The 15,366-nt window shown below is 42.5% G+C and overlaps 1 protein-coding gene across 2 annotated transcripts in view; it reads left to right on the top strand.

Moving 5' to 3' along the window:
* DOCK5 (dedicator of cytokinesis 5) overlaps positions 1–15,366 on the top strand; it is a 147,306-nt gene that overhangs the window by 92,431 nt on the left and 39,509 nt on the right. For both annotated transcript variants that reach the window (XM_082200203.1, XM_082200204.1), the window contains exons 26-28: positions 7,480–7,616; positions 8,947–9,042; positions 12,031–12,129. In XM_082200203.1, the coding sequence (XP_082056329.1) occupies positions 7,480–7,616; positions 8,947–9,042; positions 12,031–12,129 (332 nt within the window). The remainder of the gene's footprint in view (positions 1–7,479; positions 7,617–8,946; positions 9,043–12,030; positions 12,130–15,366) is intronic.

Below are 15,366 nucleotides of genomic sequence, written 5' to 3'. Positions count from 1 at the left end.
ATATTAGGAATCTACGCACCAAATGAGGGGAAATCAGAATTTTATAAGAAGCTACATGAGACATTACTGGACTATCTGGACTATTCTAACATCATTATGATGGGAGACATGAATGGGGTCGTCTCTACTCTTATGGATAAGTCACAGAACCAGAATTTGACCAAAGATGGAAGACTACCAAAAACTTTCTTCGAGCTAACTGACAATATGGATTTAATTGATTTATGGAGGACGAGAAACCCCCTAGGTAAAGAAGGAACTTTCTTTTCTGAAGCTCACCTGTCATGGACAAGAATCGACCAAATTTGGACAACTAGAGGGCTGGCACCTAAGACTACAAAAGTAGAAATCTGCCCAAAGACTTGCTCCGACCATAACGCTCTGAAAATGGAAATGAGACTTACTACTGCCGATTCCTTCAGATGGAAAATGAATGACAACCTGTTAAGAGATCAAGAGATTGTAAAGAAGGCCCAAAAAGCTTTAAAGGACTATTTTGAAATTAATTTGAATACCTCGGTGGAAAAAAGAATAATCTGGGACGCAAGCAAAGCTGTTATGAGAGGGTTTCTGATACAATAGAATACGATTAAGAAAAAACTCTGGAATGGGAAAAAGGATAAGATATTGGAGAAGATAAGAGAAGGAGAGAAAAAACTAAGATTGAATCCAAAATCAAAAGAGACTCTAAGAGAAATCAAATTCCACCAATCACAATACTTGAGATTGATTAACCAAGAAGTGGAATGGAAAATTAAACAAATGAAACAAAGATCTTTTGAATCTGCGAACAAATGTGGGAAACTGCTAGCTTGGCAGTTGAAAAAGAGACAAAAATTAAACTATGTTACCAATCTAGAAGTTGAAGGGAAAAATATTCAGAAACCGGGAGAAATTAGAAAGTGTTTCCAGAAATATTTTAAAAAACTTTATACACAAGGACCCGAGGAAGCAATTGAGATAGAACAATTCCTGAAAGACAATGGCCTACCAGAACTATCACAAGAGAAGAGGTCAATCTTGAATTGTAAAATAACACAACAGGAAATTGAGGATGCCATTCAGAATATGCAGCTAGGCAAATCTCCAGGCCCGGATGGACTCACCTCCAAATATTATAGGACGTTAAAAGATTTCTTGATACAACCATTAATGGAGGTTTGTAATCAGATTATGGGGGGAGGGAAGGCACCAGATACGTGGAAAGAAGCATTCATCACATTGATACCCAAAGTGGAGACTGAAAAGACCCAACTTAAGAACTATCGTCCCATCTCACTCCTAAATGTGGATTACAAAATATTTGCAGATATATTGGCCAACAGATTTAAAAAAGTTTTAAACGAAGTAATTCACAAGGACCAAGCTGGCTTTCTCCCAGGTAGACATCTGTTTGACAACACTAGGAATATCATTGATATTCTGGAACTTTTACAAACAAATATTAACACCAGAGCAGTTTTAATCTTTATTGATGCGGAGAAGGCCTTTGATAATATTTCTTGGAAATTCATGAAGAAAAATTTGGAAGGGATGGGAGTGGGAAGGGGGTTTGAGAATGGAATAGAAGCAATCTATTCAGAACAAAAAGCTAAGTTGATAGTGAACAATGTGGTGACGGAAGAAATTCATATTGAAAAAGGAACACGTCAGGGGTGCCCCCTTTCCCCTTTATTGTTTATTTCGGTCCTCGAGGTTTTGCTGAATATGATAAGGAAGGATCGGCTGGTACAAGGAATCCAGGTCGGAGCGAAACAATATAAACTGAAAGCATTTGCAGATAACTTGGTTTTAACATTACAGGAGCCAGAACCTAGTACAAAAAGAGTTTTGGAACTGATTCAGAAGTTTGGCCGGGTGGCGGGTTTTAAGTTGAATAAACAAAAAACTAAGGTGTTAGGGAAAAACCTGACAGTTAATGAAGCAGAGGAGTTTCAGAAGGAAACAGAACTAAATATTGTTAAAAAGGTGAAATACCTGGGGGTCAATCTCTCTTCCAAGAACTTGAATTTATTTAAAGATAATTATGAGAAATGTTGGTCAGAAGTGAAAAAAGATCTAGAAATCTGGTCAAGATTGAAACTATCCTTGTTAGGCCGAATTGCAGCTATAAAAATGAACGTTTTGCCAAAAATGTTGTTTTTGTTCCAAGCCTTGCAGATTGTGGACAGAGTGGATTGTTTTGGAAAGTGGCAGAAGGACATCTCTAAATTTGTCTGGCAGGGCAAAAAGCCCCGAATAAAGTTTAAAATACTAACTGATGCAAAGGAGAGAGGGGGGTTTGCCCTGCCGGATTTAAGGTTATATTACGAAGCTGCGGCCTTCTGCTGGATGAAAGATTGGATTCTGTTAGAAAACACTGATGTCCTAGATCTGGAAGGCTTTAACAATTTGTTAGGTTGGCATGCGTACCTGTGGTATGACAAGGCAAAAACATTTGGAATGTTTAAAAACCATATTGTCAGAAAAGCAATATTTATGGTCTGGAAAAAATATAAGGACTTATTGGAAAGCAAAACTCCGAGGTGGATATCACCAATAGAGGCCAAGGCTCGGAAAAAACCCAATATGGAGGCCTACTGGCCGAAGTATTGGGAAATAATAGAAAATATTGGAGGTAATTGGAGGTTGCAGAGCTTTGAAAAATTAAAAGGTAAGGTGCAAGATTGGCTACATTATGCCCAAATTAATGAGGTTTTTAAGTTAGACAAAAAAATAGGATTCCAGGTGGAAAAATCGAAACTTGAGACAGAGCTGTTAGAACCAAAGACCAAGTTATTATCGAGAATGTATAACTTGCTGCTTAAATGGAACACTCAGGATGAGACAGTTAAATCAGCCATGATAAAATGGGCTCAGGACATTGGTTATAACATTATGTCTGAGGACTGGGAAAGGTTATGGACCACCGGTATGAAGTTTACGGCATGTAATGCCTTGAAAGAAAATATTATGAAAATGGTATACAGGTGGTACATGACCCCAGTCAAGCTTGCTAAGATTTACCATTTGTCCGATAATAAATGTTGGAAATGTAAGGAGGCTGAAGGGACATTTTTTCATCTTTGGTGGACCTGCCCAAGAGTGAAGGCTTTCTGGGAAATGATCTATAATGAGTTAAAAAAGGTGTTTAAATACACCTTTCCCAAGAAACCGGAGGCCTTTCTTCTGGGCATTGTCGGCCAGAAGGTGTTAAAAAAGGATAGAACCTTTTTTATGTATGCTACAACAGCAGCAAGAATCCTTATCGCCAAGCATTGGAAGACCCAAGATTTGCCCACACTGGAGGACTGGCAGACGCAATTGATGAACTATATGGAACTAGCGGAGATGACTGCAAGGATCCGAGATTTGGGAGAAGAGGCAATGGAGGAGGACTGGAAAAAATTCAAAGACTATTTGCAAAAGTATTATAAGTTATATGAATCCTAAGATGTCGTATGATTTGGAATGTTAGCCTCAGCAACGAAAGTTGATTATATATGAAATTGGATAATATTTATGAAAGAATCAAAGTTTAAATGGGTAAAAATGACAATATGCTATATTTTTAGAGTAAATGGAAAATAAGAGATTTAAACTTAAACTGCAATTGAGAATATAAAGAAACACACGAAACAAGGTTATAACTTGCTGATAACTTTATTGTCAAGAATGCACTATGTGGGAGATGTGGGGAAGTCCGATAGAAATCTGAAATAAGTTGTTGAAATGGTTGTGATTTTCTGTTTTTTTTTGTTTTCTTCTTTTTTTCTGCTTTTTATGTTCTTTCTTTTTTCTGTTTTATCTGTAATCTGGAAAAAATGTAATAAAAAATTATTATAAAAAAAAAAAGAAGGTTCAATCCCCAGGATCTCCATGTGATATCATGGCACTTTTTATCTATAGTTTATTGGGGTTTGCACATTGTGACAGTAAAAGAGTACAGCCTTGTATTCCCTGCTCTACCTGATTCCCCTCCTGCCTTCGGCCCTCTTGCCATTTTGTTGATACATTTTCATTTCTGATGTTCAGTTGGTTGGCAGGTCATGCAGTGTTGAGATGCTCAAGTAAGGGTTAGGATGAATGCATTTAGATGTAGCCTTAGATGTGGCCTTGGTTGGCTCTTCCTGTCATTGGCTCCTTCTGTTGGGCTCTGTGCCTTCTGAAGCCCCACCAGTCCCAATGGGCACCAACCAGAGTGAGTTTTTTCTTGGTGATCTGATTGCCCTTGGTGTTGCAATGCCCTCTCCCTGATAACATCTAATTGGAACAAGATTAACCTTTCCCTTGCAGCACCTGGGATGACCTTGCATCCGTTTGCTTTGCCTTGCAGAGCAGACCACAATGCTGGGTTATGCCTCCCAGCTAATAAAGTTTATCTCATTTGCTTGCCTGAAAACAAAGCATTTTGATAGTTCAGTGCTGGTAAATTGATGAAAAAGAAAAATATTTCCTGTTGCAGCCTGACTCGTATTCTCGCAAACAATAGTAAATTGTCACACATTGTTTTATTTCAAAATGCTCTGTTGTTCATATTTAATGGTACATTTGTAGCATTTATATTCTGCCATTTTGATTTTTTGTTCATACAGAATTAATGTATTCTGTGTAGTTTGGTGGTCTGGTTTCTTATTTTGTTAATGAAGGCTCTATTTTAACTGATGATTAGGTTATGAATCACATCTGCTATACATGAATGGCTCATGGCAGTGGTCTGTTTGCATGAGTCGTGTGATAATGGAGACAGTTAGAGGGCAAGTTTCCATTAGCCAGGAATTGCAGGAATTTTTGCTCATGGAAACTGTATTGCCTTTGAGTCTTCTGTGAGCAAACTCAGATTTGTGAGTAGACTATTGGTTTGAGCAATTGCTTTGCAAAACTCAGAGCCATTTCAGATCACAAATTAACTCTTAACCTATCAAAAACAGAATAGACCTATAAAGTTCTGAAATGTAGGCAAGTAGTCAAAACCACACTTTGGACTCACAGCTGTCCATGGAGGCGCAGGTCAATTCTGTATCCAGGGCAGCTGTCTACCAACTCCACCTGGTACGCAGGCTGAGACCCTACCTGCCCGCGGACTGTCTGGCCAGAGTGGTGCATGCTCTAGTTATCTCCCGCTTGGACTACTGCAATGCGCTCTACGTGGGGCTACCTTTGAAGGTGACTCGGAAACTACAGCTAATCCAGAATGCGGCAGCTAGACTGGTGACTGGGGGCGGCCGCAGAGACCACATAACACCAGTCTTGAAAGACCTACATTGGCTCCCAGTACGTTTCCGAGCACAATTCAAAGTGCTGGTGTTGACCTTTAAAGCCCTAAACGGCTTCGGCCCAGTATACCTGAAGGAGCGTCTCCACCCCCATCGTTCTGCCCGGACACTGAGGTCCAGCGCCGAGGGCCTTCTGGCGGTTCCCTCATTACGAGAAGCGAAGCTACAGGGAACCAGGCAGAGGGCCTTTTCGGTGGTGGCACCCGCCCTGTGGAATGCCCTCCCATTGGATGTCAAGGTGATGGACAACTACCTGACATTCAGAAGACATCTTAAGGCGGCCCTATTCAGGGAAGCTTTTAATGTATGATATTTTAGTGTTTTTGGTTTCTGTGGAAGCCGCTCAGAGTGGCTGGGGAAACCCAGCCAGATGGGCGGGGTACAAATAATAAATTATTATTATTATTATTATTATTATTATTATTGGTAAATACTGACACATTGCAGTTACACAAAAGCTAGCAGATCCTATGCAGAACAGCTCAAGGCCCTGAGCAGAAATTTGTAAAACCTGGGCTGAGTTACGCAGATGCTGATGCATTGCACTGGTTATGTAATTGTTATAAAGCAGCCTTCCCCAATCTGATGCCCTCCAGATCCTGTTAGCCATTGGCCATACTGGATGGGGATGTTGGGGTTTGTAGTCTAAAACATCTCATCGAATCATAGAATTGTTGAGTTGGAGGGGACCCAAGGTTCATCTAGTCCAACCCCCTGCTATGCAGGAATCTTGGCTAAGGCATCCATGGCAGATGGCTACCCAACCTCTGCTTATAAACCTCCAAGGAAGGAGGGCCAAGAGAGACCATTCCACTGCTGAACAGCTCTTACTGTCAAAAAGTTCTTCCTGATGTTTAGTCGGACTCTCCTTTCTTGTAACATGAATCCATTGGTTCAAGTCCTGCACCCTCCAGGGCAGGAGAAAACAAGCTTCTTCCTCTTCCATTTGCCAGATAGATGGCTATCATATCTTCTCTGAGTCTCTTCTTTTCCAGTCTCAACATACCCATCTCCTTCAAATGCTCCTCATAAGGCTTAGTTGCCAGACCCTTGATCATCTTGGTTGCCCTCCTCTGCACACATTCCAGCTTGTCAACATCCTTCATCAATTATGGTGCCCAGAATTAGACACAGTATTCCAGGTGTGGTCTGACCAAGGCAGAATAGAGTGGCACTATTACTTCCCTTGATTTGGACACTAGACTTCTGTTGTTGCAGCACTAGCTTTTTTGCTGCTGCATCACACTGTTAACTTGTGTTAAGCTTGTGGTCCACTAAGACCCCAAGATCCTTTACACATGTACTGCTAGTAAGCCAGGTGTTCCCCATCTTATATTTGTGCATCTGGTTCTTCCCACTTAACCACAGAATCTTACATTTGTCCCTATTGAAATTGTTAGTTTGGCCCCATGTTTCCAATATGTTAAGGTCATTTTGAATCCCGATTCTGTCTTCTGTAGCATTATCTACCCCTCCCAGTTTGGAGTCATCTGCAAATTCGGTGAGCATCCCCTCAATTCTTTAATTCAAGTCTTTTATGAAGACATTGAACAACAATGGGCCCAGGACAGAACCCTGCAGCACCCCACTTGCCAACTTTTCCCCAGGATGACGAGGAACCATTAATAAGTACTTTGGGTGTTTGGTCAGCCAGCCAGCTACAAATCCACCTAAATGTTACCTCATTCAACTCACATTTTACCAGTTTCTTCACAAGAATATCATGGGAGACTTTGTCAAAAGTCATGCTGAAATCAAAATTCATTATATCCACAGCATTTCCCTGATCTACCAAGTGTGTAACTCCATCAAAGAAAGAAATGTAATTTGTCCAGCATGAGGGCTTTGGGGGGGCTTTTTATAATGAGTGACAAGGTGTGTGTGTGATGAGGTGTGATGCATAATGGACTATATCAAATTGTCTTGCATTTCTTAGACTTTCTGGAGTGGACTCGGAGTGGGTTAATGTTAGCGTAGGGTTGCATCCAGCATTGGTTAAACTCAAGAGTTGAGCCACTGAAATTAATGCTCAATTAATGGGCAAGACTAACTCAATTTAAATGGATCTATTCTCAGTAGAAGTTGATGGGATATAACCCATAAAGTCCCTTTTATGTTTCTCAACAAATGTATGTTTTTCTGGAAGGTTAATACATTCATAAGTTCAAGCACACACCACCTGATGTGTGGTTCCTCTATTATATTTCCCCATTGTGTTTCACAGAATGCCGAGATGTTCTCCTGCCTCTGCTCGTGGACCAGTTAAGTGGTCAGCTGGATGATAATTCCAACAAACCTGATCATGAAGCTTGTTCACAGCTCCTTAGCAATATTCTGGAGGTTTTGGATCGGAAGGAGGTGGTGAGTATCTGAATGTGATTTCTTTATTTTTCAGAAGAAGGACTATTGTCCCAAAGCAATACTGAAGGAGCCCACAACTTAATAGAACAGGTTCTTCTATGCATCTTAGCTACAATCTCTGAATGGCTGAGCAGTGCAGCAGGGGAGGGCAGAAGATCACAGGGAACAGAAGTCAACTCAGACTATGGAGAGCGAGCAGGGTCTTGCTTAAGTCATCTGGTGGGCCGATTTAGGCCCCTGTGCAAGAGGGTCCCCATCACTGGATTAGGCCAACACACACAATTTGAAAAATGAGATTAAACTATAGCAATCAAGGACCGACCCGTCCGCACTATATATTTAAAGTGCTATTGTATCACTTTAACAGTTATGGCTTCCCCCAAAGAATGCTGGAAGTATAGTTCATTAAGGATGCTGAGAGATGTTAGGAAACCCCCCTTCTCCCCTCTCAGAGCTACAATTCCTAGAGTTCCCTGGGGGGAAATGATTGATTGTTAAAGTACTCTGGGAACTGTAGCTCTGTGAGGGTGATGGGGGAGGGTGTCTCCTAACAACTCTTGGCACCCTTAACAAACTAGTCTTCCCAGAACTCTTTGGGGTGAGAGGGCCATGGCTGTTTAAAGTAATATAACAGTGTTTTAAATATACAGTGTAGATGTGGCTTTAAAAAAAAGTTAACTTCCTTTGTCAGTGTGATCTGGACTCTCCCTCAGTCCCATTTCAGGTAAGTCACAGGAGAGAGGATAAGAGAGAAGAGGACAGGAGCACAGGTTGTTTGTCTTGTTCCTTAGGGATGTGGGAGATATTCAGTTAGGATTTTCCTGTGAATCTGCCTGATTTGCACTTTCTAAAACACTGTGTGAACCGAAGCACACCTGTCCTTTGAAATTTGCACTTCTCTGGATTTTGCAGTACAGTTCTTCAACCAAGTAACCTGTGTGAAAGTTTTTCTGTTAGGGGAAGGTGCATATGCTTGGTACATACACTGGTGGAAATGAATAACATGTGAAATGTGTTGCATTTGGAGGATTTGCTTGCAAATATGTGTGCATTGGGCAAAATCACATGCAAAAAAAGTGTATATTTGGAGAAACTGTCACTAAACTGTTGATGAATTTTCATGAGGACTTTTGAAAAGAATGAATAAATCTCAAATTGAGAAACTGAATGAAATTGTCTGATTTATCCATCTCTGCTGGTGGCTGAAGACTTCTCTAGAACCTCTTGTAATGAATGTCCAGCCAGTCTGTTTCTCTGCAAGGAGAATCCCTGTGGAAGGTGTTGTGCCAAGATTCTGTCTAAACAGTTTGTGCTTGTTTAATATCCTCAGGGACCCACGGCAGCTCACATCCAGCTGATTATGGAGCGCCTGCTGAGGAGAATAAACCGGACAGTGATTGGAATGAGCAGACAGTCTCCTCACATTGTGAGAGCAGTTCTCTTGACTCTGTGGCTTTTGTTTTCTTTTGTTTTGATGTGCACGTCCCTTGTTTTGAAACTTCAGCAGTCTGGAGCCTACACTGCTGGGCAGACCTTTTACTCAATGTGTGACTGTCCTGTTGTGATGTAGTGATGGTTGGCCCACACCTGTGCTCTCATGAAGTGGCCTTTTCTGATGAACCCATGGCAATCATGCATGTTGACCATCACTGGTTCAGACGTGATGGCCAAACATACCTTGGGCTCACACTCTCCCTTCCTTCCTTCCCTTTCTAGTAGAGTTTCCTGTGGCATATATTGTTGCAATTGAAATCATTCAACCCCATTGCAAATCAGGTTTATTATCAAAATTTACAGACTTTCAGATGTTTGCAATGAGCAAATCAAACAAAAGCAATTGAAATAGTTCAACACAATGCATGCTTTAAGTGGTTTCTCCAAATTCAGCTGAAAATTCAACTTATGCTGACTTCTCCAGTCTTACTATTATTCAACCCCCTAAATAGAATTTCTCACAACAGCACAAATACAACAGGTGTTTTCTCAAGCACACCTGATGTGCTTGAGCTGGAACACATGAGATACCTGAGGTGGCTAGGGGTTTGCTAAGTGTCAGATTTGGCTGCATGTTAGAAATATGGCTGTCAAGAGAATGGTCCAAGAAGGTACGAGAAGAGATCATCGCCCTTCACAAACAAGGAGCAGGATACAAGAAGATAGCAAAGGCACTAGAGACACCGTTGGAAGCCTAGTTTGCAATTTCAAAGTTAAAGGAATAGTGGTTACACTACTTGGATGAGGCAGAAAAAGGAAGTTATCTGTGGCGGCAACCAAACTTCTGAGAAGGCAGGCTGGGGGAAAACCCCGCATGACTGCAAAAGAACTGCAGCAAGATTTGATGGCAGCAGGCACTGAGGTTTCAGTGAGTACAGGGAGGTGCGTACTAAATGCAGATAGTTTCCATCCCAGAACTCCAAGACGTGCACCACTACTGACCCAAAAGCACAAGAAAAGTCGGCTCCAGCATGCTCAAAATCAGATAAATAAGCCAAAGAAACCACAGAGGTTCTGTTCTGTGGAGCAATGAAACAAAATTGGAACATTTCTGCCCCATGAATCAGCACTATATCTGGAGGAAGAAGAATGAAGCCTATGCAGAAGAGAACACTCAGCCTTCGGTGAAGCATGGTGGTGGCTCGATGATGCTCTGGCACTGCTTTGCATCCTCTGGCAGCATGTGGAAGGCAGGATGGATTCATTGAAGTATCAGGAAATCCTAGGAGGAAATGTAATGCCATCTGTGAGGAAGCTGAAGCTTGGGTGTCATTGGATCTTCCAGCAGGACAATGATCCCAAGCATCCCTCAAATTCCTACAAGGCTTGGTTGCAGAAGAAGTCCTGGAAGGTTCTACAGTAGCCATCACAGTCACCTGACTTGAGCCCCATAGAAAATCTCTGGTGGGATTTGAAGAAGGTGGTTCCAGCATGCAGACCCAAGAATGTTGCTGAACTGGAGGCCATTGCTCATGAGGAATGGGCTCATATTCCTCAGGAACGCTGCCGGAAGCCGCTGTCTCGTTTGCAGCAGGTCATAGCAGCTAAAGGCTACTCTGCTAATTTGGCTACTCTGAATTTGGGGGAACCACTTGAAGCATCCGTTATGTTGAGCTTTTTGAATTGCTTTTGTTTGATTTGCTCATTGCAAACAGCTGACAGTCTGTAAATTTTGATAATAAACCCAATTTGCAATGAGGGTTGAATAATTTTGATTGCAACTGCAAATTGGTCGGCACAAAGCACAGTTGTCCCAGAACGGAATTGGAATCTATAGTTTGACATGGGTTCCCAGTCCTGGGTAGGAGGCAACCTATGGTTCATGGTAAGCTTAGTTTACCAATTTCAGGTTTTGTGACAAGTTACAGTTATTGCAGACTAACTGTGTGAGAGAATCGGAACATGTGAAGAGGGCAGGGGGAGCGACATACGTGATTCATAGCCCCCGTGGCTAAACCATGATACTGAGCCTGGAACTGGCGGCTGCATTCAGATGTCACAATAAGCTGTGGTTTATCATGGAGAGAAACCTATCCTTGCATTGCAGCTTAGCCCTAAACTGTGGTTAATCTTAACTATGTTTTGTTTTGTTTTTTTTTAAAAACACCTCACAAGCCATTGTTGAAGTTGGCTGTTTCAAACAAACCATAGTTAGTACTAAACAGTTTGTCTGACCTTCTCCAAGGAGGCTGGGGGAGCAGGTGAGTCCACTTGTTTCCATTACGATAAACCATGGTTCTTTGAGACATCTGAGCGCAGGTATTCAGCCCCAGTACCAGGTAAGCTGCATTCCTCCCATGTATACTTATCTCCCCACCTCCCACAAAACTAAGTAAGTCGCTGGATTTCCAAGAGACCACATGTCTCAGGTAACTTCTCATAACACAGTTGTGGGGCCTGGACAATAGTTTTGAGTTTTCAAGAGGCAAAGTTACAACACATGCTGGAAAAAAACAACAGACCTAAAAGTGGCTACAAAAGTAAGCCTTGGCAGAACAGAAACTGCTGGGGACGTTCTGTATGTCGGCAGAGCAGCTTCACCAGCCAGGCCCCATACAGACGTTTGAGCTTCAACTCTCATCAGCCCCTGCTAGCACAGTGCTGGCCAAAGTTGGTGGAGAATTCTCGTCCAAACATCTATAGGGCCCCAGGGTGGTGAAGGCCGATGTTGACCAAGTGTTTGGGGTGGTGAATGGTTTGCATTTTCTTCCCCCACCCCATCTTTCCCCCCAATCAGCTTTGAGAACTGACTTGTATCGCTCCACATCTTAAAAAGAGCCCTGCTGGATCAAATGAAAGCTCCATCTTAACCAGCAACTTGACGCTTTTGTGAAGCCCACAAGCAGAACCTCATCCCATTTTCAGTCCCTTCATCTTCTCACATGTGCTCATTTGACAAAGGCTTTGTTTTTGTTTGCAGGGTAGCTTTGTCGCCTGCATGACGGCCATCCTGAGACAAATGGATGACTCCCATTATACCCACTACATCAGCACGTTCAAAACCAGACAAGATCTTATTGTAAGTCTGACTGCATTTTGATGTGGGAGGAGGATGTTACGAAGCTCACGCGTAGTGGGTCTCTAATCTTTGTCTTTTGAAAACTGGGTCCTTTTCCTGTGTAGCACCCTGAGTTGTGATCAGAGGTGCATATTTTCTAAGAGATACACAGTGTGGTGGTTGGTTGAGTTTAACTGCTTAAGAATCTCAGGTTTCTTTAAACAAATAGAAAAAAGATTAAAGTCAGGTTTCTAATCCGTTAAAGTTATGTAAATATGCTTTGAAAGTATGTGAGTCACACCTGTTGAAATTGCAGGAACCAGGAGGCATAGCTGAATAAGATTTCCAAAGGCCAAGAACGGGGCGGGCAATAGCAGAAGGTACCAGACTCAGCCCTGATTGGAAAGACCTTAGACAGATGCTGCCAGTCAGAGCAGACCGTGCTGAGCTAGATGGATAAATAGCCTGTATAAGGAAGGCAGCTTCTCGTGTTCCTAGCCCCTCTCGCACAACTAGCAGAAACAAAATAAACTCTGCAATATGCTTTACGCAAATATGACTGATTTCATTATCTGGTTTAATACTGGTCTTCCTTTCCTGCCTCCTGATCCTTTGGGGTATCTTTCATTCAGTCTTTGGCTGGCTCAGGGCCTGAGCACTGTGGCATGGAAAAACCAGTAAGGAAAGCAGTTTGGGGACTGGCATATGTTTATGTTCACTGGGTGGGGGGAGAAACTGGGAGTGGCGTTCTGTCTCTTCCACCGTGGAGCTCTGCCAAGAGCTCGAAGGGCTTTGACTTTATTTGGTCTGATGGGAAGCTGGCAAATTTTGAGCCATCAGGGTTGGCTTCCAGAAATGAAGTTGTGTGTTTATTACTGTAAGGCCATGTGATCCGTTTGCAACCAAATCCCCAGGCCATTCAGATCTTAAAAGCTGTGTCTGTTGAGGTTTTCATTTCAGAATTTCCGCATTCAGCTCGAGTTACTCAAAAGCTCCTTTAGCGTAGAAGGTCTTAGAAAACCGTGTGGGAAGCTCACTTGGGAAAACTCAAAGGCTGCCGAGGAGGGTTTTATTGCAACCATTTACAAATATATCTGATGAGTTTGGCTCCCAACATTTGCCCTTCAAGTCAACTGCAATGTTTGGGTTCACTTTCCCATCAGGCACTATTAAAAGTTGCCTTATATCGCTCTTCCCCAACTTGGTGCCATCCAGCTGTTTTGCACTACCACTCCCATCAGACACAGCCAGCATGACTGTATATACCATTTATAAGTATTTTGGCCAAGAAACCAGTTTTAAAAATTCATTGGAGCCCTTTTTATTTGTTTAGCATTGAATTTATATCCCACCTTTCTTCCAAGGAGCCCAAAGTGGTATATGCTGTTCTCCACCTCCCTGTTTTACCATCCCAACAACCCCGTGCAGTCGGTTAGGCTGAGAGACTGAGCCAAGGTCGCCCATTGAGATCATGGCTAAGTAGGGACTGGAATCCTGGTCCTCGTTGAAGAACTACTATACCACACTGCAAGCCAGTTTCATACTAAATCTCACACAGCCTTAACAATTGAAATCTTTTTAGTAGCCCCAGGACTTGCCAACAAGTCAAGCTGTAAGGTGTAAAAAGAAAAGTAAAAGGTAAAGGTAAAGGGACCCCTGACCATTAGGTCTAGTTGTTGCCAACTCTGGGGTTGCGGCACTCCTCTCGGTTTATTGGCCAAGGGAGCCAGCATACAGCTTCCGGGTCATGTGGCCAACATGACTAAGCCGCTTCTGGTGAACCAAAGCAGCGCACGGAAACACCATTTATCTTCCCGCCGGAGTGGTACCTATTTATCTACTTGGACTTTGACGTGCTTTCAAACTGCTAGGTTTGCAGGAGCAGGGACCAAGCGATGGCAGCTCACCCCATCGGGGGGATTTGAACCGCCGACCTTCTGATCAGCAAGTCCTAAGCTCTGTGGTTTAACCCACAGCGCCACCCGTGTCCCAAAAAAGAAAAGTAACTTGATGCAAATTACTTCTCACAGTGGCAGTAACATACAGTTGCCACAATCAAGATAAGGGTCATGTTACCAACAAAATCCAATTACAAATCTCAATTTTATAAAAGGTATCAGTCAGACATGTCCATAGCTCAGTTGGATAGAGTCTGGTGGTGATAAAGCCAAGGTTGCAGGTTTGATACCCGTAAGGGACAGCTGCCTATTCCTGTATTGTGGGGGTTGGACTAGATGATCCCCAGGGTCCCTTCCAACTCAATGATTCTATGATTCTAGTTCCAGGTCACCCACCCATTATTCCCACACAGGTTAGGATTTTATTTTTTAAGAAAAATGGAGTAATAAGGGAAGGGTGGGGAATCAACCAAGGACAAATGCAGAGTCACTTTCGGAATTACTGTTTTTATAGCCCTGCTTCCAGACCTGGCCAGATTGTGCAGACTAATTTGCAACCAAAGCAGGTCTCCCTGTTGCTCAGACTAGCAAGCAAATCTTTCCCAGAAGCCTTCATTCACTGGTCAAGTATGTCGTCTGACCTGTGCTGACCATTGATAGAAGGAGGTTTCCTTGGCTGATGTTGCTTTTCTCCCTGTAGTTCCTTATTTAGCCAGAGCAGGGTACTGGTGCGAAGCCTAAATCTCCTTCTGCCATTTCTTGCACCATCAGCTGAAGACCCCCTGCAAGGCTTCAGTCTTGACTGACAACCAAAATTTGTACCTAGGTTGTCACACTTGCCACACCTCTCTCTGTTTCCATTAGTCACTTTTCTTCTTGGAATGTTCTTAGTTGCTTAAAATGTTCATATGCCTCTTTCTTTTAGCAATAGCTCAGATTACATTTGTTCTGTTGGGGCGAGGGTAGTTCCTTAATGGGTATTTATAACAATTGCATATTGGTCAAGAGGAGCTGTTAACATTTGGCAGTTGTTCCTTTGGTTCCAGCACCCTAGATCTGCTGAGAAATGTTGCCATCTGCAGGAAGCAGGAATTCCTGACTGTTTGAGCTGTGTGGTGTTTGTGCACATGTGCTGATCAGGTGAACAGACAAAAATCAACAGCATAACATCCAGATCCTACCCATGGGTTGTATCTGATTCCAGTCCTACTCAGAGTAGACTCATTGAAATTAACAGATCTGGTTCAGTTAGGCCATTAATTTCAATGAGTCTACTCTGAGTAGAAATCAGTTGGCTACAACCCCATGTTTCCTGACAGTGTGCATAGGATTGTGACTACAGATTAAGAAATTCTCTCCA

Source organism: Podarcis vaucheri (genome assembly GCF_965113315.1).
Source record: "Podarcis vaucheri genome assembly, chromosome: 15".
NCBI classification, from domain to species: domain Eukaryota; kingdom Metazoa; phylum Chordata; class Lepidosauria; order Squamata; family Lacertidae; genus Podarcis; species Podarcis vaucheri.
The sequence above is the reverse complement of the archived record's forward strand: the minus strand, read 5'-3'. Positions and strand labels throughout refer to the sequence as shown.